The 24,562-nt window shown below is 41.1% G+C and overlaps 1 protein-coding gene across 2 annotated transcripts; it reads right to left on the bottom strand.

The window, feature by feature from the left end:
* Positions 1-5,539: 5,539 nt before the first annotated feature.
* Positions 5,540-24,561, bottom strand: KCTD2 (potassium channel tetramerization domain containing 2). Of its 2 annotated transcripts, none has more exons than XM_069076469.1 (6): positions 24,053-24,561; positions 18,421-18,529; positions 16,720-16,811; positions 14,520-14,615; positions 10,417-10,542; positions 5,540-9,032 (listed from the first exon to the last, which is right to left on the bottom strand). In XM_069076469.1, the coding sequence occupies exons 1-6, from the start codon at positions 24,431-24,433 to the stop codon at positions 9,003-9,005; spliced, it is 834 nt and encodes a 277-aa protein (XP_068932570.1). In that variant the 5' UTR covers positions 24,434-24,561; the 3' UTR covers positions 5,540-9,002. The 2 variants fall into 2 exon arrangements, with proteins under 2 accessions (XP_068932570.1, XP_068932569.1); XM_069076468.1 differs by lacking the exon at positions 5,540-9,032 and adding an exon at positions 9,039-9,837.
* Position 24,562: the final 1 nt, after the last annotated feature.

Raw genomic sequence — 24,562 nt, forward strand, 5'->3', positions numbered from 1 at the left:
ACATTAATGGGAGTTGAAGGGCTTGGTAAGTAGGAAGTCAGGGTATTTGAAGGGACAGCAACATATATATTGAAGTTTTTGAGTATGAGGGCAGTGTTTGGGATGGAAAGAAGGCTGTGAGATGTGTTAGGAATTCCTTGAAGGAGAGAGAATACATGAGTTTGGAAAGCTTTTGAATAAACAAAGAGTGCAGCAATGTAAGAAGGAAAACTATCAATTGGGGGATAATGCATCAATCACCTTTGATAGGGAACTGGCTTCTAATATATAGGAAACTAATAAAATATATAGCCAAGTTATTCTTCAAATGATAGTTTAAGGATTTGAGTAAATAATCCTCAAAAAAATTGCAAATTATTAACAACTATATGAAAGAGTCCTCCAAATTACTAATAATAAGGAGTAAAAAAAAATAGAAGTGTTTCAGTTTATCAGATTGGCAAAGATGTTAAAGGGGTTGCAGGAAAAGTAGGTATACTTACACTCTGTGGAGCTGTGAATTGAGCTATTCGAAAAAGTCATTTTAAAAAGTGAGTAAAATGCCCATACCTGTTGACTCAAGAGATCCTCCTGCTAGGCATGTACCTACCCCAAGATCAGAGGCAAAAAGAAAAGGCTACATGTACACCAAAATATTCATAGCCATACTTCTTGTGGTGGCAAAGAATTGGAAACAAGGTAGTAATCATCAATTGGGGAATGGCCAAACAAATTGTGGTACATGAATGTGATGGAGTGTTATCATGTAATTAGAAATTATGAAATCGAGGTGGCTAGGTGGCACAGTGAATAGAGCACTGGCCCTGGAGTCGGGAGGACCTGAGTTCAAATCCGGCCACAGACACTCAACACTTACTAGCTGTATGACCTTGGGCAAGTCACTTAACCCCAATTATCCTGCCTTCCCCCCTCCAGATAGCAAAAAAATAAAAAATTATGAAATTATAAATATGTAGAATTCACAGAAACATGGGAAATCTTATATGAATTGTTATAGATAAATGTAAACAAGAATTCACAATTACTAATGTAATGTACTAATGTAACATAATTACTAATGTAAATGGAGAAGGAAAAATTGAATGGTAGGAAAAAACTATAAATTTAAGAAAATGCACTTCCCTTCATTGCCAAAGTGGGGTACTATAGTTATGGTTTATATTATTAGCTGACAGAATCAGTGGATATGTTGGTTCATTTTGGTGAGTTTTTTTCCCCTCTCTTTAAAAAAAAATATCTTTGTTACAACGGATGGCTCCCCAGTCAATTGGGGAATGGTTAAATTATGGCATATGAATATAATGGAATACTATGGTACTATAAAAAATGATGAAAGAAATGGTTTCAGAGAAACCTAGGGAGATGCAGAGTGAAATGAGCAAGACCAGAAGAATAATTTATATAGTAACATCATTTTAAAGAACAGTTTCGAAAGACTGCTTGAACACAATGACCAACCATGATTCCACAGGATTGATAATGAAGCATGCTGCCCACCTCCTAATAGAGAGGTGATAGGGTACAGGAGATAATATTCTGTCCCTGCATACATTCCTGCACACATTAAGATATGTATTCAACATGGCCATCTGTGAGAATTTGTTTTGCTTGATTATTCTCATTTGTTATAAGGGTTCTGGTTCCCCACCCCACCCCCATCCCTATCCCTAAATGGTGGTGGTGAAGGGGATAAAATTGATAAAATGGGGATAGGAAGATAGAATAAAATTTTGCTAATGGTAAAAATAAAATCGAATATATGTATGTATGTATACACATGTAAAGAAGAGATAGTTCCCTAAGTAGTGGATGGGAGGGATATTTTTGGATATGAATATGATGTTTAAAAAGGTATCAATAAAAATTAGATAAAAATTTAAAGGAGAGACAACGGTCTGGAGGCCAGCAGATGCCTGCAACAAAGATCTGGATTAGATGGAAGAAATAAAACTCAAAAGTAGAAAAGGTCATAGGGGGTTGGTCTGTGGCAGTGAGAAGCAAGGGATGGGCCTACTCCTCTCTGGACCAATACATTGGGGCCTATGAGAGTACTACCCCATACTTCAGATTCTGTTGTCTTCTGGAGAGTCAAGTTTCCATTAGTCTCAAAAGACAGGGAGGATTTGAAGGGATCCAGCGAGAATGGAAGTTTTAACAAAAGAGAAGTTCTAGAAGATATGGATGGTCCCTTTAGGGTAGGGATAAGGTGGATAGGGATGAGAGTCTAGAGAGAAGTAGGAAGAAAGGTTATTTGTCTCAACACAGGGATAAGAGGAGTAGGAAGGAGCTTGCCAACTATAAAATGGGACGGAGAACCAGTGATTGGGAAATTCCACCCTCTCTGGTGCCATGTTGACTGAGCATGATCAGGTGTTAAAGTATCCATTGCTGATCACTCTAAACCCAAGTGAGCTGGATATGTAGACTGTGGGTAGAGGTAGCAGGGACTTCTATCTGGTTCTTTTGGTCACTGAACAACTGGTGTTCCACTCTCCCAGTAAGGCTGAATTCCTATTTGTGATGGCAGCTCCATAATCTTATCCCAAGATGGTGGGAAATGAGACAAAGATGTGGAGCAGGCAGCCAGAATGCCAATGCATAATAAATGTTTGAAATAAACCGAATTGAAAAGCCCAGATTACACAGAATTCCCTTGTATTCTGAAAAGGGGCAGACCCCCTGATATAGCCTAAAATGGAGACCAGCCCCTTGCTCTGGGTTGGGCAGGGAGAGGAAGGGCTGGGGTAGATGGCACGGAAAGGCACACAGTCATCCAGATCCCTTGGGGGGCACCCAATGGTAGTGTGTCCCCATTACCTTTACCTTTCCTTAACCTGAGCACTGCCTTACCTTTCCCTTTAGCTGCTGCCCTGAGGTCTCCCTATCAAGGCCTACCCTTCTGCTTTGGGGGACTGTGGGTGGCTCAGCTTGATGACTTCACAATTCAAACCTCACCAATCCCAGAATTCTCTCTGTGACATCAGTTGGTGCCCAGAGGAAGTGGGGGTGGGGTGAGGGAGGATAGCAATCAAGCTGGCAAAGATCCTAAAGTGGGCTGGTCAGCCAAATAATTCTACTGCTTCATCTCTCATCTCCAAAACCTGTCCTTAGGAGCCAGAACTTCAGGAACTAAACAAAACACCTAGACAGATCAAGTGAAATGAATTAGTATTCAACGAAAGGAGTCAGTGTGGTTTACCAAAATAAGCCCCAGACCAGAGACTTGGGTTCAAATCCCAGTTCTGCTACTGACCACATAAAGCGTTGGTTATATCACCACCTTTCTAGGCCTGTTTACTTATCTGTATGCTAGATTACAGGATCATAGCTTCAAGGGACTTGAGGCCATATAGTCCAATTTCCAAATGAGGAAACTGAAGCCCAAGAAGGTTAAGGGATTTGCCTTGGTCACATAGATAACAAGCATATTTTCCCCCATATTAGTCATGTTTTAAAAGAAAACATAGACCAATATAAAAACCCAGGAAAAACATGTATGCTTTAATTTGTATTCAGACTCTATCAATTCTTTCTCCGGGGATGAATAGCATTTTTCATCATAAGTCCTTCAGAGTTGTTTTGGATCATTGTATGGCTAATAGCTAAATCATTCGCAGTTGATCATTGTGCAATATTGCTGCTCCTGTGTACAGTGTTCTCTTGGTTCTACTTGCTTCATTTTGGATCAGTTCATAAGTCTTTCCAGGTTTTTCTGAGAGTATCTAGCTCATCATTTCTTAAATACAGCACAATAGTATTCCATCATATACCACTTGTTCAGTCATTCAGCAACTGATGGGCATCCCCTCAATTTCCAATTCTTTGCTAGGAGAAAAGAGCTGCTACAAATAGATAAGCATCTGAAGCAGGAGGTTGGATAGATCAGGCCTGCACAGCATATGACCCACCAGGGGATTTTGGGTAGCCCTTCAAAAATGTAAGGTTGACCACTGGGCAGTTTGTCACATGACCCACCACAACCAAACATTGTCAGTCTACCTCTAGTCTAATCTATCTATGGCCCATATTTTATTAGCCTATTTTTATTTTGGCCCCTATATATCACCAAATTGTGCAGGTCTGGACTAGATCATACCTAGGCTCCCTTCCAGTTCTCCTAACCTATGAATATAGGAAAAATATTTTTCACTAAAAATAAACTTTTTTGTTAAAAACATTTTTGTTGCAAAAGTGAGCCAATGATGATATCAAAGGAGTACTATGTCATTTGCATTGGGAAAATGATATTTTTGAAAAAATTGTCCACAAGTGATTTTGAGTACCTTATCTCAAAACAATTTTCACACCAAATGTCAGGGTGTTCTCTATGACTATCCCCTTAAGAGTACAGGTAGCAATTATAATTTGTGGTGTATAGACTCTGAAAGTTGCTTCCTTACCCTGGGTCACTCAGTCAAGAGGCATATTAAGCACATTGCTAAGAGGTGAGAAGACAAAGGCAAAAATACAATTCCTGAACTCTAGCTCACATTTGAAAGAGCACAGCAATAGGTAAAGAACAAGGTGATACAAGATAGTTTCAATAAAAAGGATATCTCAAAAGGAGGGCACTAGGGATGGGGAAGGATTAAAGGGAAAGGTTTCTAGCAGGTGGGAACTGAACTGAGTCTTGAAGGAAGCCAGAGAGCTAGGAGTGGGAAGAGAGGAAGGAGAGAATTCTGGGAAAGGACTATTACATGTAAGTAACTGGTCAATGTAGAATCCATGGAGGTGAGTAAAGAATATGGAAAGGTAGAAAAGGGCTAGGTTTAAAAGCCAAAGGGTCCTGAGGCTAACAGGGAAACCCACGGGAGTTTGAGGGGGTGAGTGACATGGTCAAACTGCACCTTAGGAAAATCACTTTGGCAGCAAAGTGGTGAAGTGTTGGAATAGAACAGAGGGAGAAAGACCAATTTGGAGCCAAAAAGCCCAGGGAGGTCTGATAAGATTATGAAGAGTATAAAGGGAAATGAGAGGAGTTCAGGACAGGGCCTTGTGGGACACCAAGGACTGGTGGGTGTAACCTGGACAAAGATTTAGCAAATGAGATGGAGGGGTAGAACCAGGAGAGGAGTGCCAAGAAAACCTACAGAGGAGAGAGTATCTAAGGTGAGAGACAATCATGTCTAAGACTGCGGAAGTCAAGAAGGATGAGGATTAAATATTTCTTCATTTGTGAAATGAGGGCCTCCTATTCCTCTCCCCCATTAAGTGTTAGGCACTGAGGAGGTGCTAGATGAGTCTGTGGTTTGGGAGATTTGCCCCATCTGCTTTCTTTGCTGCACACCACCTGGCAGTTTATTGCCTTCTGGGTTTCAATACTTTCTTGGCACCCTGTCAGGGATGGCTGATTTCAAGTTTTTCGTTATTATTTTCCAGCTCAGTTCACATCACATGACCTATGCCTAATAGAGACCAAACAGAGAATGGTGCCAAGAAACTTAGTATCCAGGAATCTGTTGGGAATCAATGGCTTTGATGAGGTAACAGTCACTTTGAAGGGTTTTAAAAAGCACACGGGAGCTGCAAGATTCATAAATTTGTTTTAACTGTCTTTATTGACGAAAAAAAATCACAGCATTTCAAATGTTATTCAGACACTAACAGTAGCAAAGGGCACCAACAAGTGACAGATACAGTATCACACATCTGGACTGTAGGTGACACTGGAGGGCATGGGAGTCCTATCCCTGCTGGGGTGCTGCCCCTTTCTCTCTTGATATCTCTGGCCCCTCCTCCCCAGCACCTCAATGTCACCCCTGAGATCAGTTAAAAATGTGCAGAAACGAAGACACTTTAGAGGAGGTTGGGCCTTTCCACACCTCCCCCCTCCCCATTTCACTGCCATGAAAACAGATTAGGCCTTTGGAAACTGGACAAAAAAACGACACTGCTTCTACACCCAGGCTCAGGAAACCTTCTTATGGAGATGCCTGCCCTTTCATTGCACTGACCCGACCATTTCATTAGCACTCGGTTGCCAAAAGGGGAATAAAAAGGCAGACAGAGTACATCTTTCAACAATTCTGTGCTGAGTACAGCTGACAAGACTGGATTACTTGAGAAACTGGACCAAGTTGATAGGTAAATCTCCAGGGATAAGGCTAGCTCTCCTTGTGGGAGAAAGCTTTTGTCAAGCATATTAACTTGGTTCATAAAGGGTCTCTGTAAGACAAATTTTCTCTGTAGCTTGAGTTGATCAATCAATTGAATCATCTGTTGCATTAATTCTAGAATCTGGAAGAGTATTAGATTAATTCCTAAAATTGTTACAAACTTAGTTTTTAATGGCACTGGGCTACAGTGGAGGAAACTTGCTAAATACCAATTAGCCTGTAAGAAGCTTGAAAGCAGGGACCTCATCCCACACTACTTGTTTATCTCTCAAGCACCTGGCGGCATTAGCCATATGGTAGATGCTTGATATTTCCCAATAATCTTAATAGGGAAACACAGGCTATTCTAAAGGCATCTAACAGGCTATTAAACCATATTTTAGTTTATTTACCTACTAGGTGTCAGCTCAGCCAATCCCCTAGTCACTCTTCTTCCCATCTGAAAGCTGTGTTTGGTGTTATAGGTACCTAGGCTTGGGTCCTGGTTTGGGGATTACCCCACAACCACTGTCTTTATCACAGGACGATGGTTCTTGGGCATACCTCAACAGTCTGATTTCATAAGAGATAAACAGGGGATTTGAAGCCCCAAACAAAAAGACATAGAATTTAGGCAGAGTACCCCAAATGAAGCCTCTTTCCTCTGGTGACATACCTGCTGCCTGTGATTAATAGCCGAGCAGTACCTTTTTCATAGCCACCCAAATCTCTCGCAACAGAGCAGCCCTCCCTATTACCTTTACACAGTGTTCTTTTCTTGACTAAGAACTTCTTCTCTGAGACAATGGGGTTGATGTTAAGTCTTGTGGGGCTGTTTTCAGCACTCTTACGTGTCCTCTGATTTAGATGATGTTTCTTTGCTGTGAAAAGGTACTGGATAAGGGCTGAAGTCTTACATTACCAATACTAGTCTTATATGCATACTACATACATACCCCAAGTATTACTGAGACTCAGTCAAGATATACAAGTTACCAGGTCATACAAAAAAAGATAAAAGGACACAAAGGAGGACCAGACTAAATAATATGACAAAGAGTCAGGCCATCTAAGGACTGGCCCATCACAAGTTCAAAAGGCAATTGGCAGTGGGCAGTTTCAAAGAACTGCCAGTCCAGACTTGCCCTGGTCCCACAAAAAGAATTTCTACCTAGTGAACACAATAGTTGAGTGGCACAGAGGTCTGAAGGTGCTCCCAAAAAACCCCCTCAATTCAGCCAGAACTCTAATACCAGTTTATGCTTCCCAGGGGAACTGTGTGTATATCTTTAGTAAAACATCACAACATTGCACATCATCAGGGATAAAGGAAGGAATATTTGGCCCCTTATATACTCAGAGACAGTAACTGGAAATGCCAGAAATGTCCTAGGTGCAGTTCCTTTGGTCACTGCCTAATAGAGGACTTCAGTATGATTCCCCATCCTAGCCAAACAAGTAGTCTGTGATTAGACAGGACACTGTAGGGAGAGGAGTGACAAGTGTCAAAGGGAGGCATAGGAGAAGTGCAAGACCTCAGAAACTACCATCCAAGTAAATACATACACTAGTATGGTACAGAGTCACTGAAGCATCCATGAGTCCTATTGGCTAAAATTAGAAATCCAAGAGAGGCATATACAAACACTGCACGTTCATTCAAGGCATTCTCAAAAAGACAGTCAAAGAAGTCAACAATACTTTGCAACAATACATGGCAACATCACAACAATTTTGGCAACTTCCCCCCCTCCCCCCAAGTCCTGTGCCAGCTGCTGCCAGGGAGCACACAGGCCAGCAGAGGGAGACAGGACCAACAGAGGGTGGAGGGAGGCTGCAGAGGCAGCTGAAATACTCAAATAGAAACTCTCATTTATCTGCTGGTTAAGTAGCCTACCTGTTGGATAGACAGAGTACAGAACAAAAGTCTGCCTCACACCTTCTGCAGCAAATGCAGGGGACACAGCAGGGCTTTAGGAGCATCCTTGCTGTTAGAGGCAAGCAAGGCAAAGCTGAACAAGGCAGCATGAAGCGCCCCAGACTAAGTGCTAGCAAGCACCCATAACCCCAGCCAAACCAGCCGGACTGCTTGGGATCTTGCGGGACACAAGGGAAAAGGAGCCATAGTCTTCCTCTTACCCGAAGATGGGTCCATTCATAGCTCCTCTGGGAAGACAGCAAGTTTAAGTGATGTAGGACAATGTAAGCAAGTTTATCTTTTAATCCCAGTGCCTAAGTTCAACAAAGACACAAGACTCTCCTCAAATTTATTTAGAACCCAATTCCAAAATTGGGAAACTGACATGTAAAGCAAAGATGAAGTGTTTCAGTGTCAAAAATCAACTTTCCATTAAAAATAAAAGTTTTTTCTGTTGTCAGTCTATGCTAGATTTTTTTGCATCTGCTGTACCCATTTGAAGAAATGGAGGCAGGGGGAGAGGAAGGAGAGAGTGATGTCGAGTAGCTGCAAATTTCCAACTTAGTAAACCTTGGAGTGAGAACATGGCAAGCCCAGGTAGGAATCCTGTCTTTCACCTGATCTAGCCATCTATGGAGTTTGGCTATATATGTCCTTGTCCTCCCCTTTCCCCAGGAATCTGGTAAAGGTGCCAACTAGGAACCTGGCACACCTATTGTAAAGATCTGTTATAGCCCTGGCTAAGAAAACAAAGGCAGGTTTCTGAAAAACAACTCTTTAGGTAGGAGTCTCATCTGTTTTTTTAGTTTCCTACAGTGAGGGGGGATATCCTTTGGTTTCAGCCAGAATGACTCTCCATTGGTGAGTCAGGTTCAGCTTTGCCTTGCTTCAGCATGGTTACTGTACAAGAACAAGGCTGAACTTTGGAGAGATGCTCTGCTGGATTGACCTACTGATGTCCAGGACTGCAGTGCAGCCAGATTCCTAGTTCACATCCGAGAGCCTCGTTCCTGAAGAATCTGAAAGAGGATGAGGTGAGAGATTTAGGTTTGAATTTTGGTTTCAGCCTATCATTAAAATGGAGACTGTATGGAGAGATGTATGGTGGTTTATTAGAACACCTCTGAAGAGCAGTTTAACAACTTAGGACAAAGGGAGAGGGGACATCAGAAGCCTTGGTCTCATTTAGCATAGTATAACCTCTCTTTAACAATGTGAAAGTCAAAATGTTTTCAAGCCTGCCAACTGCTGTGGTTGAAATTCTGTTATCAACAGTTCAAAGTGAGGTCTAAAGTCTGCATGTTGATGGAGCAATAATAGCCTTGGGGATGTTAATTCTGAGAGTAGCTCTCAAGAAGGCTCATGCCATGAATTTGGAAAATTTTTCTGGGCAGGGAAATATTTTTATCAGGGAAAGACCCTATATGCTATACTCACCACAAGAAATTAATCATTTAATAGAGATAGTAGAGAAAAGATATAGAAAGAAATATTCAAGTCTCATTAATCACAAAGCTACACTCTGGGTCTCAGGCTGCTTAACTCTGGATTATACAGCAGGTTATCTAACCAGGAAATCAAGGCAGCCCATTCCACTCTGTTGATTATCCTTATTTAGAGTTGTTAAATGAAGAAATGTCCATGAGAACATTTATTAACTAGTTCTGATCACCTGCTGTAATGGAGATTTGTCAGTATCCAAGTAGACTCTAAACTTAGGTGGCACAGCCTCATGCCAACTTCATATTAGATCTAAGTCCAGCATGTGCAATGACTCCTAGACCAGGAGGAAGGGTAGTTTTTCCTCTTCTTTGCTCTGGGCAGCTAGGGAGTCACATACATAAAACACAGTTTACACAAAATAATAAGATTCCAATAAGTCTATATGTAGCCTGAGGACATGCCTTAATTGACCTAATTATCCTGAGACAGTTTTTGAACTTCAAGGCGTGCTATATAGACCATTACAAATATAATATATTAATGTAGGGGAAAAACTGGGGAGGAGCAAAAATGAAAAAGATAAAGATATTTCCTGTGGAGGAAATAGCAATGCCAGCTATTTCAAAGGGTAAAGGTATTCAAAAGGAATATGATGCTTTACAATGAGTATGTCAGAACTGTCAGTTTCTAAAATTCCCCACTTTCCACATTCCATTTTGTCAAGTTCACAATTCCTAATAACAAATCTCTACTCCTCATTCAAAACAGTTTTGGAGCAAAAAGGCAGGGTCAGTGTTTAGTCTAAAAAAAATCAAGGAACCACAAAGTAGGTAAAATGCAAAGTCAACCTTGGCAGGAGATGGGAGGAATGATAAATGCCAGTTAAGACTAAAGACCTTGATAGATTTAGAATAGAGTCAGGAGCAATCTCCCCTCCCTCCCAATGGCCAAATTTCTTACCTTTGCCTTCTCACTAGGCTCTATGACAATACCATTAGTAGAGTTATTTAGCTCCCTGGAGACAACACAGAGGAATTCTGTCTGATCCTCATTTCCATAGCTATAGGAAGATCCAATATTTATTAGCTGAGAAAAGAAGGAATGGCAGAATGAATACGGAATCAAGATTCATTTTTCTACCTTTTGACATACCCTCATAGATGTACCCCTACTCAGCAGAATCCAACATAAACTTTCAACAAGAATATTCCTCCTTGATGAACATGTATTATAGCTTTCCTTCTAAAAGGATAAAGAACTCCTGGAATTCCAAGTCTCTTGGTCGATAACAGAAACTCTGTAACTATTCAGAGAACAGTCTTCAATGAAGACAACAAATACGATATTGAGGGTGAAAATCACTAGAAATACAATCCTAATAATTAAAAATCACATTATCAATCCCAAATCAAACAATGAGGAATGAAACAGAATGTTTTTGTGAAAAATTGTTTATGATAATAGATATCATCTTCAGTCAAAACTTCCATGTGCAGAACTGATACGGGAACCATACCAGAGAAATAGTTACCACATTGATAAAATCTGTAAGGCACCAAGTAAATCTTCTGCCCAGAGACTAAAGTGCTTCCAACTTTTGGAGTGAACTGGATTCAGCATTTTATTATGGGCAGGAAACAATCAATAGGGAGAAGCTGAGTTTGGAAACAAGGATGGCTGACTAGTAGGTATACACACCAGCCTGAAGTTAGGTGACCTCTGTTACACAGCAAGTGCTGGCTGGCTCCACCCCTGGGACTGACGTGGGGAAATAACCTAAAGGAATCACTGATGTTTTGCCTTCTCCATCCTAGAGTAAAATACTAAATTTAACTCATAATCTCTTTCTTTTTTTTAACTTTGGCATTTTTATTCAAACATGTATAAAAACAAACCAAAAAAATACAGTTCCTTCAGTGACACACCTGAGATTCTCTGCCCCACTCTCAATCCCCCCAAAAAGAGATGGGTGTTAGAGAGTTTGGACCCTCCTACCATACCAACTGGAAGCACCCCTCACTATCACTGGTTTGGGCATGGCCCAGGAAAATTAGTTTTAGGAAGTCTAGTGAATTTGCTTTCGGGTAACAGGAAGCCCTTGGATTATATGAAGGGAGCTTTTTTTCACGTGCACAGAAGCATGGTTAAGTATAGATGTGAATGGAGGGAGGCCCTTCCCTTCTGGTCAACCTTCTCTACTGTTTCAGCTTCATGTATGTAGAGTACTTAGGTCAAAATTATGGTAAACTTAAAAAAAAATCACTTTTAAGCACTTTGTCTTCATAGTTTTCTTTACCCTCTTCTCTCCGTCCTTTAAGCTGTGTTGAATAGGGGAGGTACTAAGTACCTAGTCCAGCTCCTGACTTTTGCCAGTCTTGTGTGGGTAGGTGGGGAATAAACTGTCCCCCTATGTATTCTTTTTCTTTAGAAGAATGTTTCAGAATCAGTCAATCAACAAGCATTTCTTTCTTTCTTTTTTTTTTTAAATAATAAGCATTTCTTAAGTGCTTACTTTATACCAAGCACTGTGCTGGGAGATACAAAGAAAAAGCAAAAACAGCCTGCCATCAAGGAGCTTAAGTTCTAATAGGGAGACAATGTATAAATAAATCAATAAATACAGAGGACAGAGGAAAGGCAGCCTTGGAGGAAAAGGTAGTAACAGCTAGGAGGTCCCAGAAGAAGGAACCACTGGAGCTAAGTCTCAAAGGAAGCCAGGGATTCTATAAGGAGGGAGAGCAAAACAGATATGGAGGAAAGACAAGGAAAAAGGAGATAACCATCATGTATGAGGAACAGAAAGTAGGCCAGTAAAATTGTACCACAGAGTTTGTAGAGGGAAGTAATGTGTTAAAAAGCCAGGAAATGGCCAGGTTGTGAAGAGAAAGTTTCTATTTGCTTCTAAAAGTGATAGGAAACCACTGGAATTTACTGATTGAGAGGGGGAGTCTATTTAGAAGGCAATCTGTAATAGTCCAGGTGAGAAGGAATGAAGTCCTCAAATAGGGTAGTGACTATTAAAGAGAGAAAGGACAGATACAAGAGATGTTGTAGAGAAAGGAATAGTAAAATTCGTCAAATGACTGGAATATCTGTATTTCCCTCAGTGTCTTAAACAGTTTTATACATAAAAGGTGCTTAACAAATTTTTAACAGAAAATTAACAAAGTTGATACGTTCCAAAACAGAGTTTTGGAAAAAGTAAGTATAATAATTCTGGAAGTGAAGAGAAGGATCACTAAATTAATTTAATCTAATGGTACACTTAGCTCAACTAAGAAAATTTTGTTTTGGGAGAAAAATGGATATTTTGGTAATTAAACAGTCCTGCCTAGTAAGCCATATTTGAAAACAAGAATGATACATAAAAAAATAATTTTTTCACTGTTCGTTTCATTCTGAGTAAGAGTTTTTTGTTCTAGGAGAGGCTGGTAAAATTGGACAATTCTGCCACCTTAAGGAAAAAACCAGGAAGCTTCTGGCCTGACAAACTCCAAAGCATCAGCACTGAATGGCCTCTAGAGAGCCACAGAAATCAGGCACAATGAGCCCTATGACCCTTACTTAGCAAAAGCTCAGTTTGTAAACATCTCTGTACATACTGTTTTTCCTCACAGAATGTTAATAAGCTACTTGAAGGCAGGGACAGTTTCCCATTTGTTTTTATATCCTCATTGCATCAGTGGCTGGCCTATAATAAGGGATCTGATAAATGCTTATGGATTTATTGGTTATTTTTTTTCAAGGTTTATTTCTCAATGAATTTAAACCCTTTCATATTGTACCCATTTAACATGTTTTATTGAGTAGGGCATTAGTTATACATGTTTAATACTTAGGATCACTGGACAGAAAAATAATCCCACTGTCTATATGGGAATAGTTTGGTAAATAAAATTGTTTTTCTCTTTTTCATTTGGGGAAGGAAGGAAACTTTGAGAGGGAAAATGAAACAAGGATTTAAAGTTATAGAGAGACTTTTTTTTTTTTGCTTTTTTGGAGCGGGGAGGGCAGGGCAATTGGGGTTAAGTGACTTGCCCAAGGTCACATGGCTAGTAAGGGTCAGGTGTCAGAGACCGCATTTGAACTCAGGTCCTCCTGACTCCAGAGCCAGTGCTCTATTCACTGTGCCACTTAGCCAACCCTATACAGAGACACTCTTTTTTTTTTTTTAAGCAACTGGGGTTAAGTAACTTGCTCAAGGTTACATGGGTGGGTGCTAAGTGTCTGAGCCCGGGATTTGATCGCCAGGTCATCCCGACACTGGAGCTGGTGCTCTTATTCACTGTGCCACCTGGCTGCCCCAATACAGAGACTCTTAATACATTTACTCAACAAAGAGAAGAATTAGGAAGCACAAGTTTAATTCTTAATTCCATTATACCCAACTTATGTCATGCCCAACTCTTCATTCTTACTCACCCACACATCTAATCATATGTCATTTCTTTTTCCACAACATCTCTTTCTTTCTCCTCATGGCCACCACGATAGTTCAGGTCCTCATTACCTTTTGCCTAGACTATCAGAATAGGCTCCTATTTGGTTTTCCTGCCTCAAGTCTCTTGCCCCTCTGCTTCATCTTCTACAAAGCTGCTAAAGTAATTTCTCTAATTATAAGACTGACCAGAACTCTCTGTAGCTCTAGGAATCAATATAAACTCCTCGGTCTGAAATTTAAAGCTCTTCACAAGACAGCCTCTGGTACCTTCCCCCAAGGTTATCTAGTATTTGATTTATGTCATATTTACAGATATACATATATACATACTTAAATGCCTCCTTCATTACACCACAAGGTACTTAAGGATAAGGACGGTTTGGTTTTTTACTATTTCCTCAGCACAAGTACAGTGCTTAGCATTTAACAGGCACTTAATAAGTGTTCATTGACTGATTCAGCAAATCTTTCAACACTTAGGGCCCCACTTTCTCCTTTTGTGCAAAGGGACACCACCTAGACTAATGTCACCAGCGTGTGAAGAGAACTGAGAAAGTGTAGGAAGAAGTTTGAGTACCTAGACAGACACATCATATAGGATTTAAGTCTCTGAACTACTTACCTGTTCAAATTTCCAACCATCAGACATAGTGGAGACCATCTGCGTAAGTTCTTCCTCTTGGCACTGCAGAACTCTGTATACATGCTTCACAGGGCCCTACAATAAATAAAAACAGATTTTTTTGAGTCAAACATTAGGGACTCAAAAAAGAACACCATATTTAATTTCTCTTAGATTTTACTAACTCTAAGTTTTAAAAAACCTTTAAAATGTGGAGAAACAATTCACTTCCCTGATCTCATCAGAAATATGATGCTCCCAGAAAGAGCTAATAGGGAAATGTTAAGCTACTGTGGTTGGAAAACCTCCAAAGAACCTTACTGCAACATCAGAGCACTGAGCTAAGCTTTTGAGAGCTCTCTTGGAATGTGAGAAAGCATTACTGAAGGGATGGACCACCTAAGAGACTGCAGGGCTTCTTAGCTTTTTTCTGAGTATCATGGACTTCTAGGGCAGGAGGCTGGTAAAGTTTCCTCAGAATATTCTTACATGTATAATATAAAATACATACCATTACAAAGGAAAACAATTATATTGAAATACTGTTATCAAAATATTTCTCAGTTTAAGAAAATCTTGATAATTTTTTTGTGTTGTTTTTTGGAAGGGGGAAGGCAGGGCAATTGGGGTTAAGTGACTTGCCCGAGGTCACACGGCTAGTAAGTGTTAAGTGTCTGAGGTGGAATTGAACTCAGGTCTTCCTGACTTCAGGGCCGGTGCTCTATTTACTGCTCCACTTAGCCTCCCCCTTGATATTTTACATATCACAAAGAGTAAAGTTGTCACGTAACAAAAGAAAACAGCTGGTATATGGGCTCACTGTCTGATTTATTTTTGACCAGGAAGGAGGCAGTCTTAAGTTGCCTGGCAAGAAAAAACAATAGCGGGGCGGCTAGGTGGCAGAGTGAATAGAGCACCAGCCCTGGAGTCAGGAGGTCCTGGGTTTGCATCCAGCCTCAGGCACTTAACACAAAAATTATTGGAGGGACCTTGGGCAAGTTCACTTAACCCCAATTACCCTCCAAAAAGAAAAAAAAAACAACAGCAAGACTTTCCCATATAAATCCCTCTAACACAGCAAACTGCTGAAGAGTGAAGGCTCTGCCCCAAGACAAATCAGTCTGGAGTCCAAGTGTTTGCATATTTGATACTGTGGTTTAGTCAAGTCTGATTCTTTGTGACCACATGGATCATAGCATGCAAGCCCTTCTATCCTCCACTATCTGGCCAAGCTCATGTTTGTTGTTTCCGTGACACTTTCTATCCATCTCATCCTCTGCTGTCCCCTTCTCTTTTTGTCTTATACTCTGATCTCAGGCAGTAAAGTGAATATAATTGTGTTAAAGGTCAATGTTTAACTTTGAAGAAATAAATTACTTTGCTTGATTTGGAGACAAAGTGAGTACTCAACAATTGGAGAACCTTTAACCAAACTGTGGTATGTGATTAGTGAAATGTTATTGTACCATAAGAGAATGTGGCAAATTAAGAGGTAACCAGAAAGAAACATATATAATACATAGCACCAGGAAAACAATTTACAGGATGACCATAATAACACAAAAGAAAAAAATTTTGAAAGGCTATGGTAGCAGCTCTGAAAGTGCCATTTGGGAAGCATGCACATGCACACACACACACATACACACACACACACACACACACACACAAGAGTTTCTCCATCAGTAGGAGCAGGTTTTTAAAGTAAAGATACTCAAGGTCTTCACTACTATAATCACACTAATGGTGATTATCCCTCTTTCCTTACTGGGGGATGGCTTTCTTTTTCAATGCTGATTTTTTTCCTTGATTTCCCCATTCTGAGTAGCTAGTCTTAGAATCAGGTATAGATATCTGTTCATGCCTGAACTGTCTCTAAGGTCTTAGGTGTATACTTTCATGCAGACTGACTATAAGCTGAGCTGTTTTCTCTCTAAGCAGCACATTACCCTTTTTACTCTACACTCAGAAATGGCTAAGATCACGGGCGGCCAGGTGGCTCAGCGAGTAAGAGCACCGGCTCCAGTGTCGGGATGACCTGGATCAAATCCTGGCTCAGATACTCAGCACCACACCCAGAAATAACTGGCCGTGTAACCTTGAGCAAGTTACTTAACCCCAATTGCTTAAAAAAAAAAAAAAGAAATGGCTAAGATCATCATTTGGGACACCTTACATATAAAAGTTTAAAACAAATTACTTGTGAGGTTATGTTCTCATTGTCCCGTATCCTTTCTTTAACCAGTCGCACAAGAGATGCAATGTTGTAAAATTCTGCTTCTTCCAAGACACCTAAAATAAGCAATCAAAACAAAATGCTTTGTTCATTCAACTTTGCTCATGAACTTCTGTTTGTTTTTCTAAGATTCTAATCTTTCTTCCCTACTAAATAGAGACATATCATGTCACAATTGTGCTTGAGTCACCTTCTTTGGAATATATTTCTCAAATGGAAACAGAAGTAAATGACTCAAACACCGGGTAAAGTCATATCAGTCTCCAGATCTGTAAAATGAGAGGACTGGACTAGATGGCCTCTGTGGTCTAGAGCTCACAGTTCTGGAGCCATGAACCATCAGTAAGTAGTGTCTAACTTTCAGGGTGGGAGATGCAGTCAAGTTCCTGTGGTTTATAGAGGCAGCTAGGTAGCCCTGTGGTAAGAGTGCTGAACCAGAGTCAGGAAAATCTGAGTTCAAATCCAAATTCAGACACTTACTAGTTGTGTTTCCATTGGCAAGTCATTTAACAGGTTTGCCTCAGTTTCTTCATCTATAAAATGAAGATAATAATATCACTTACATCCTAGGGTTGTTTTGAGGACAAAATGAGGTATTTATAAAATATTTTGCAAACTTTAAAAGTGCTATGTGTTAGCTATTATTATTTACTCTCATCCTAGACACCTCCTGGTACTATCAGGAGGAGATGGAAAAAGAGATCATTTTAAATTCTGTGTCACTGTCCAAAAGGGAAAATAAAAGATTTTTTAAAACTATTTAGACTTAATGTAACATAGTGATTTGTACTTGATAAATTAAAAAATCCAACCAACCAACAGAAAGGCTCTCTATTTTTTCCAGATCAAAACAGTTTGAGAAAAATATATTTATATTTAGTGTGAGCAAGAACAACTTAGAATCAATTTGCACAGCATTGTATGTCAGGGTTATCTATTATGCTACATTTTTCAGAATCCCGTCACATGACAATGCCTAAAAATCTGGACCCTGCTAGATTGAAGGGCAGTCTCTAATCTTCTACTAGATGTCCTCAGTGAAAGAGAACAAAAGTTTCATAAAAATGATTAGCTATAGAATCTAAAACAACCAGGAATGAACTTTGAGAATAAAATACACTGGTCATGAAACTTTGCAGGGTTCCCAAAGGAAATAGAATTTTAAAGAAATTAGTTCAGGATTTTATTTTTTTTAATACATACTTAATGGCAAATTAAAGTAAAAATTGAAAATATCACTCAATGTGAGTTTTCATGCTTATTGTCATCAAATGAACCTTCTTGGACATGATCATATTTCGAAAGGCCTAATAAAAATCACTATAAGCTATAGAAACCTTTTGAACCCATTTGCAAACATGAATTAGGTGTTTTCTTTGCTACTAAAGAGAAAGATTGAACACAGAAGTATTCCCCTAGATAAGACCTGATAAATAACAACTTCCTGCTTGCTTTCATAAACTTAGTGAACATCTCAACCAAAATGTATCAGTGGGAACTAGATATGTTGAGTCAACCTATTAACTCACTGGGTATTTAAAGAAGATCAAATAAGATAATATAAAGTACTTTGCAAACCTTAAAGTGCCATGTAAATGTTAGCCATTATAATGATGCTCAAACTGAAAAACATCTGTTCTTACCTTTCTAGCAGTGGTTTCTTACCTTCTTCTGCCAATTCCTTATTAATGATGAGTTTCCCGTGGCGGAGGTAGTTTAGGATAGGACCAAAGTATGTTGGATCTCGGTCAATCAGATAGGCTCCTGTCTCATCCTGTGAGTCAAGTATAAGAATGGTATTTCAAGAGGAGATTTTAAAGTGAGCTAAGGCAAGACTTCAACTGCCAATGCACAAAGCCCATCCATCTCACCAGTTAGAAAATTTTCAGTAAGATTCCAGGTGGCTGAATGGAATCATCTTATTTAATGAGGAAAAACTGATGACATCCACAGTAGTGAGGATATTAAAAAATCATATAGCACAGTCTAAGTCTTTGGCAATTACAAAGGTTTTGCTAAGGACAGACTATTTGCTAGGGATTATGGTATTTGAAAATAAAGGTCTGTCTTAGGGTACACACATTCTATAGTGTGATGGCTTTTCAGTTATGATATGATAAAAGTTCAAAATCGTACATATATCATTTATATGCTTACAAAGTGGGTAAGAAAGTCTGACATTAATAAGATTCTTATAAAAGATGTGTTAGGGGGTGGCTAGGTGGTGCAGTGAATAGAGCATGGACCCTGGAGTCAAGAGGACCTGAGTTCAAATCTGATCTCAGACACTTAACATGTATTAGTTGTGTGACATTGGGCAAGTCACTTAACCCCAATTGCCCTGCCTTTCCCCCTCCAAAAAGCAAAAAAAAAAACCAACCCCCAAAACAAACAAAACAAAACAAAAAACCATGTTAGGAGAAAGCAGAGGAAGCAAGTTATATACTGTAAGATCTGTCTTTGGATGGGCATTTTTTTTTTTTTTTTGCTTTTTGGAGGGCAACTGGGGTTAAGTGACTTGCCCAAGGTCACACAGCTAGTTTTTTTGTGTTATGTGTCTGAGGCCAGATTTGAACTCAGGTCCTCCTAATTCCAGGGCTGGTGCTCTATTCACTGTGCCATCTAGCTGCCCTGGATGGACATCTTTACATTTTCCCAATGTTTCTGAGTCACCTTCCTCATTCTAAGAAAACCTGTGCCTGCATTTTAAAGTTCTTTGAAGCTCAAGGCCAATACTAGTAGATGTTTGCATGCCAATACCAATTTCAGACAATCTAGCCATGTTCCCCGAGGAAGGTTGGAAGAATCAAGGTTTTGGCTCGGAAACGTTCCAAGTCTACTCTACTTCATGTAAAAAAAAGAACAAAAAATTGGCTTATCTTGCAATGAGGGAAATTTAGGTTGGACAAAAAGAACTGCTTAACAAAGAAATGTTTTGGAATCTTTCCCAAATATCTTAAAAACAGAACAGGTATTAGTTCATTTGGGATTTATTAGGTGCTATCATTGACACAGGAAAATAAAATCAAAGCAACTATCCATTGAGTATCTAATTCCAGCAAGGTATCATGCTAGGTATTAAGAGAGTATGCCAAGGAGTTAAAACATAGCAGTCTATTACACTTATAATCTAGATGGAAAGACAACCCTCAAATAGGGAAATGAAACAATAAAAGAAACTAAAATACATTTAAAAATTACAGAGATGAGTATCAATATTTTGTGATTCCACATCACTATCCTATTTCCACTTCATAGGTATTTGGAGAATAACCTTTCAAGGAAATATTTCTTGGAGAACTTTACTCATTTGGTGAAAGTGAGTTGGAATCAGGGAAGTATATGTAGACATACACATATATAGTTTCCCCTTTATCTCCCCTCCCCCCTCAATTTAGTGCCTGCAGTCAATTCTCCCAGCCAGATATCCCAACACTGCTCAATCTTTCCTCTCCTCATGGCCACTAAGTCCCAAAGTGAGTATCTAGACTTCCGCTGAATAACTTAGGGAAGGATGGTACACTTCTCTACACATCTTTCCTTTTACCAGTCTTAACACACCAAGGGTTATAATTAGATGTAGTGAAAATTATTTTATTAGGAATCATAAGACCTAGTCTTAATTTTAACTTCCCAACTGCCTTGCTGTGTAACCTTGGACATTCACTTTAACTCACTAAGGTTCAATTTCTTCTTCTGTAAAATGAAGAGATTATATTAGACTTCTTTCAGGTCCTTTCTAGCTGGATCATTCATGATTCTGACAAGGACGTAGCTCACTATCCCTGATATCATGATTAGACCTGGGATTCCAGGAGAAGAACCACTGAAGTCTTGTTTGTTAAGAGCCTTTCCAATTTCAGGTCTAAGCTTACTAGGTGGGCAAAAAGGAGAGGACAATCAATCAACTGATGAGCATTATTAATATTAACATATATTAAACCAACTACTATATGCTTGGTACCACATTAGGCACTAGAGATATAAAGACAAAAATCAATGTTTGTCTTCAAGGAGCTTACATCTCTCCAAGGGAGAGAACCCATACAAAATAAATTCTATGTAAATTGGCAGGAGAGGAAGGAGAGTTAACCTTCCAAGACACTAGTCACCAGGGAGATGGACAAAAGCTTTACAGTTTCATGAAGGTGTGGCTTAAGTAGAGTTTTGAAGGAAACAAGAGATTTTACAAGACAGAGATATAGTGGGAGAGCATTCCCAGAATGGAAATGACCCATCACTTGTAAAGAACAGTAAGCATGCTAATAGGGCTTGACTGAAAAGTTCATGGAGAGGAATAACAAAGATCAGAAATACATGAAGAGGCTAGGAGGTAAAGAGCTTTAAATGTAAAACAGAGAAATTTATATTGATCCTAGAGGTAACAGTGAGACATTGGAATGTACTGGGGAAGGGAATGACATGGTAAGACCTACACTTTAGGAAGATTAACTTGGCAGCTACATGGAAGATGGATTGGAGAAGAGGTAGCACTTGCCAGTTATGGTAATCATTTAAGTAAGTCATTTAACCTTTTGACTCAGTTTCCTCATCTGTAAAATGAAGGAGTTGGACTTGATGGTCTCCAAATTCCCTTCTAGCTCTAAATCTATGATTCGATGATCATCTGAATTAAGTTATTGCCAACAGTCCAGGTAAGAAGTGAAATAGGGGATTTCTGTTTTGGACACACTGAGTTCAAGACACCTATAAGACATCCAGTTTGAAATGTCCAATAGACAAGTTGGTGATGAGAGACTAAAGTTTTGTATGTATGTGTGTATACACACAAACACATACACAGACACACATATACACATGCATGTGGGAACTAACTTCCTGGAGATAACTGAGCTCATAGGCACCAATGAGATTACTATGTGAGGAAGTAAAGAAAAGAATAGATGGCCTTGGACAGAGTTTGGACAGCTGGTGGGTATGACACAGAGGAGGATGCAACAAAGGAGGCTGAGATGTAGTTAGATAAGCTGGAGAAGAACAAAGCAGAACAAACCCCAAAGAGAAGAATATCCAGGGGGAGAAGAAGGTGGTCAACATTGTCAAACACTGCAGAGTACAAGTCTGAGAACAGATAAAGCTACTGGTTTTGATAGTTAAGAAAGATATAACTTTGGAGAGAGCAGTTGAATGATGAGGTCAGAAGTCATCTTGCAGAAGGTTTAAAAGAGAAGGTAAGAGGAGGAGTAGAGCCAACTTTTTAAAGGAGTTTAACATAAGAAGAGGTAGTAGAAGATGTGGGCAGGTTTTTAGGCAGCTAGGAAGGAAACAGGAAACAGGGAGATTGATTAGAAGAGTACAAGAATGGAAGAGGAATAAATATGAGGGGATAAAGAGAGGTAAAGTCCACCTGAAAGAAGGGGATCCACAAAGGAGGAAAAAGAGGACTAGTTTCCAAGTGCTGACAGATGGACTGGCAGCAGTGCACCGAGGAGAAAAGTTTCCTGAAAGGAATGAGAGGAAGAAGCAATTTAGTATAAGCCTTTTTTTTTTTTTTAATTTTAGCTTTTTTTTGGAGGGGGGAAGGTAGGGTAATTGGGGTTAAGTGGCTTGTCCAAGGTCACACAGCTAGGTTTTTTTGTGTTAAGTGTCTGAGGCCAGATTGGAGTCTTCCTGACTCCAGGGCCGGTGCTCTATTCACTGTGCTACCTAGCCACCCCAGTATGAGCCTTTTTTTAAGTAAGGAGATGGAATTCTGAAGGAGGCTATACTCTTTATACATCAACGAAGTGGAGTAAATTACAAATAGGGACTGCCCTAGCGTGGGGACTCAGGAACCATAGCATTTAAAACTTGAAAAGTCTCTAGCAATCATTTACTCTAACCTGCCTCATTTTACTAATAAGAACATTGTGACCCAGAGATGTTCTGCCTTTCCTCAAAGCAACACAGGTAGCAAGTAGTAGGCCTAGATTTCTAACCTAGGTTTTGATTCCCCATCCAGAAGAGAGTGATTGTAAGTGAGCCAAATATACCTGTGTTCATATGAGATGGGGAGTGTCTGGTTCAGCAGGATCCTGGGGTAGGGATCCTAAGGGGGAGGGAAGAGGCTGGGAAAGGGAGCCAGAGACACCGAGAAGACAAGAGTCTAAGGAGGGAACTTGGAGGAAAGGGAAGATTAGAGGCTGAGAAAGACAGCCTGAGGCACAGGGAAGGAGCTCAGTTTTCCTCCAAAACCCCTCCCTACTTCCAAACTTCCCTATTACAGTCCAGACTGGCAGCCTAGTTATCTTTGATTTCTCTCTCAACCCCCATGACCAATCTGTTGCTGTTTTAACTCTGCAACACTTTTGGAATGTGAACCCCGTTCTCTCCTCAGACACTGCCACCACCCAAGTGCAGACCCTCATCACCTCACACTTGGACCATTGCAAACTTCTGCTGGTGGGTCTGGCTGCCCCAAGTTTCTCCACTCCAATTCATTCTCCATTCTGCCACCAAGGTGATCTTCCTAAAGTTCAGATCTGATCATATCATCTCCCTACTCCATAAACTCCAGTGTCTCTCTATCACCTGTAAGACCAAGATGCTGTTTGGCATCCAAAGCCCTTCCTTATCTAGCCTCCTCCTACCTCTCCACTCTTCTCCCGCCTCACCCCCCACCACACAGCCTTTGATCCAGTGACACTGGCATCCTGGCTGTTCCATAAACAAGACACTCACAGCTGCAGGCATTTTCTCCATGGCCAAAATGTTCTCCCTACTGGTGTCTATCAAGCCCCAGCTAAAAGCCCACCTTCTGCAAGAAGCCTTCCCCAACCCCTCTCATAATCCTGGTGCCTTGGCGATTTCCACTTTATCCTAAATCTAAATATAGCTTGTTTGTACACAGTTGTTTACAAGTTGTCTCCCCCCATTAGACTGTGAGCTCCTTGAAGCAAAGGCTGTTTTTTGGGGGGTTTTTTGTGCCTTTCTTTATATACCCAATGGTTAGCATATAGTGTTAGACGCTTAAATGCTTACTGACAGACCAACAGGAGGGAGTAGTGCGTCGGGCATAACGAAAGGGGTTTGGGGGGGGGGGGTTGGAAAGGGGGGGGGGAGGGAAGGGGCTGGGGAGGGAGCCTTGGGTGCTGGAGTGGGCATGGTTGGGGTGCAGGGGAGGGGCAGGGGGCACGAAAAGGGCTGAGGCTGACCGTGGAAGGGGGTGTCACGGCAGGAAAGGACTGGGAGCGGAGCGGTGGAGTTGGGGAGAACCTAAGAAGGGAGGGAAGGGCCGTGGGGATGGTTCTGGGGTGCTGGGGCCTGGGGAGCCGTGAAAGAAGGGGCCGGGGCTCACCTTGTCGGAGTCCAGCTCCGGATCCTCCTGGCAGCAGAGGCGGCACAGGAAAGACTTGGGCTCCCGGCCCAACGTCTGGCGGGTGGTCACGAAGTACGTGCCGCCCACATTGAGCCGGACCCAGCGCCCCGCGCCCCCCGCCCGCTCGGGCGGTCCCGGCCCCGGCTGCGACGGCGGCTGCGGCGGTGACGACAGAGCGGAGGCCGTGGCGGCGGCCGCTGGGCGGCCATGGCCGCGGGAGGAAGCCGTGGCGGCGGCGGCAGAGGAGGAGGAGCTGCGGGGGCTGGCACTGGCCGGGCCGCGACAATCCTCGAGGCCGCCCCCTCCCACCGTCGAGTCCACTTGCAGTTCAGCCATCTTGGACCCCTCCTGCCCGCGCATCCCCGGGCCGGCCCATTTCCATTCCGCGGCGGGGAGAGCCGGACTGGCCCAACGACAGGGGAAGGAGGGGCCGCGCCGCTAGCGCCCCGAGCCGGAGCCGGGAACTCCCCACTTCCTCGGGGGGCGGGG

Source organism: Petaurus breviceps, unplaced genomic scaffold (assembly GCF_028583685.1).
Source record: "Petaurus breviceps papuanus isolate PSGF00001 unplaced genomic scaffold, PetGlider_PUasm1.0 90925, whole genome shotgun sequence".
NCBI classification, from domain to species: Eukaryota; Metazoa; Chordata; class Mammalia; order Diprotodontia; family Petauridae; genus Petaurus; species Petaurus breviceps.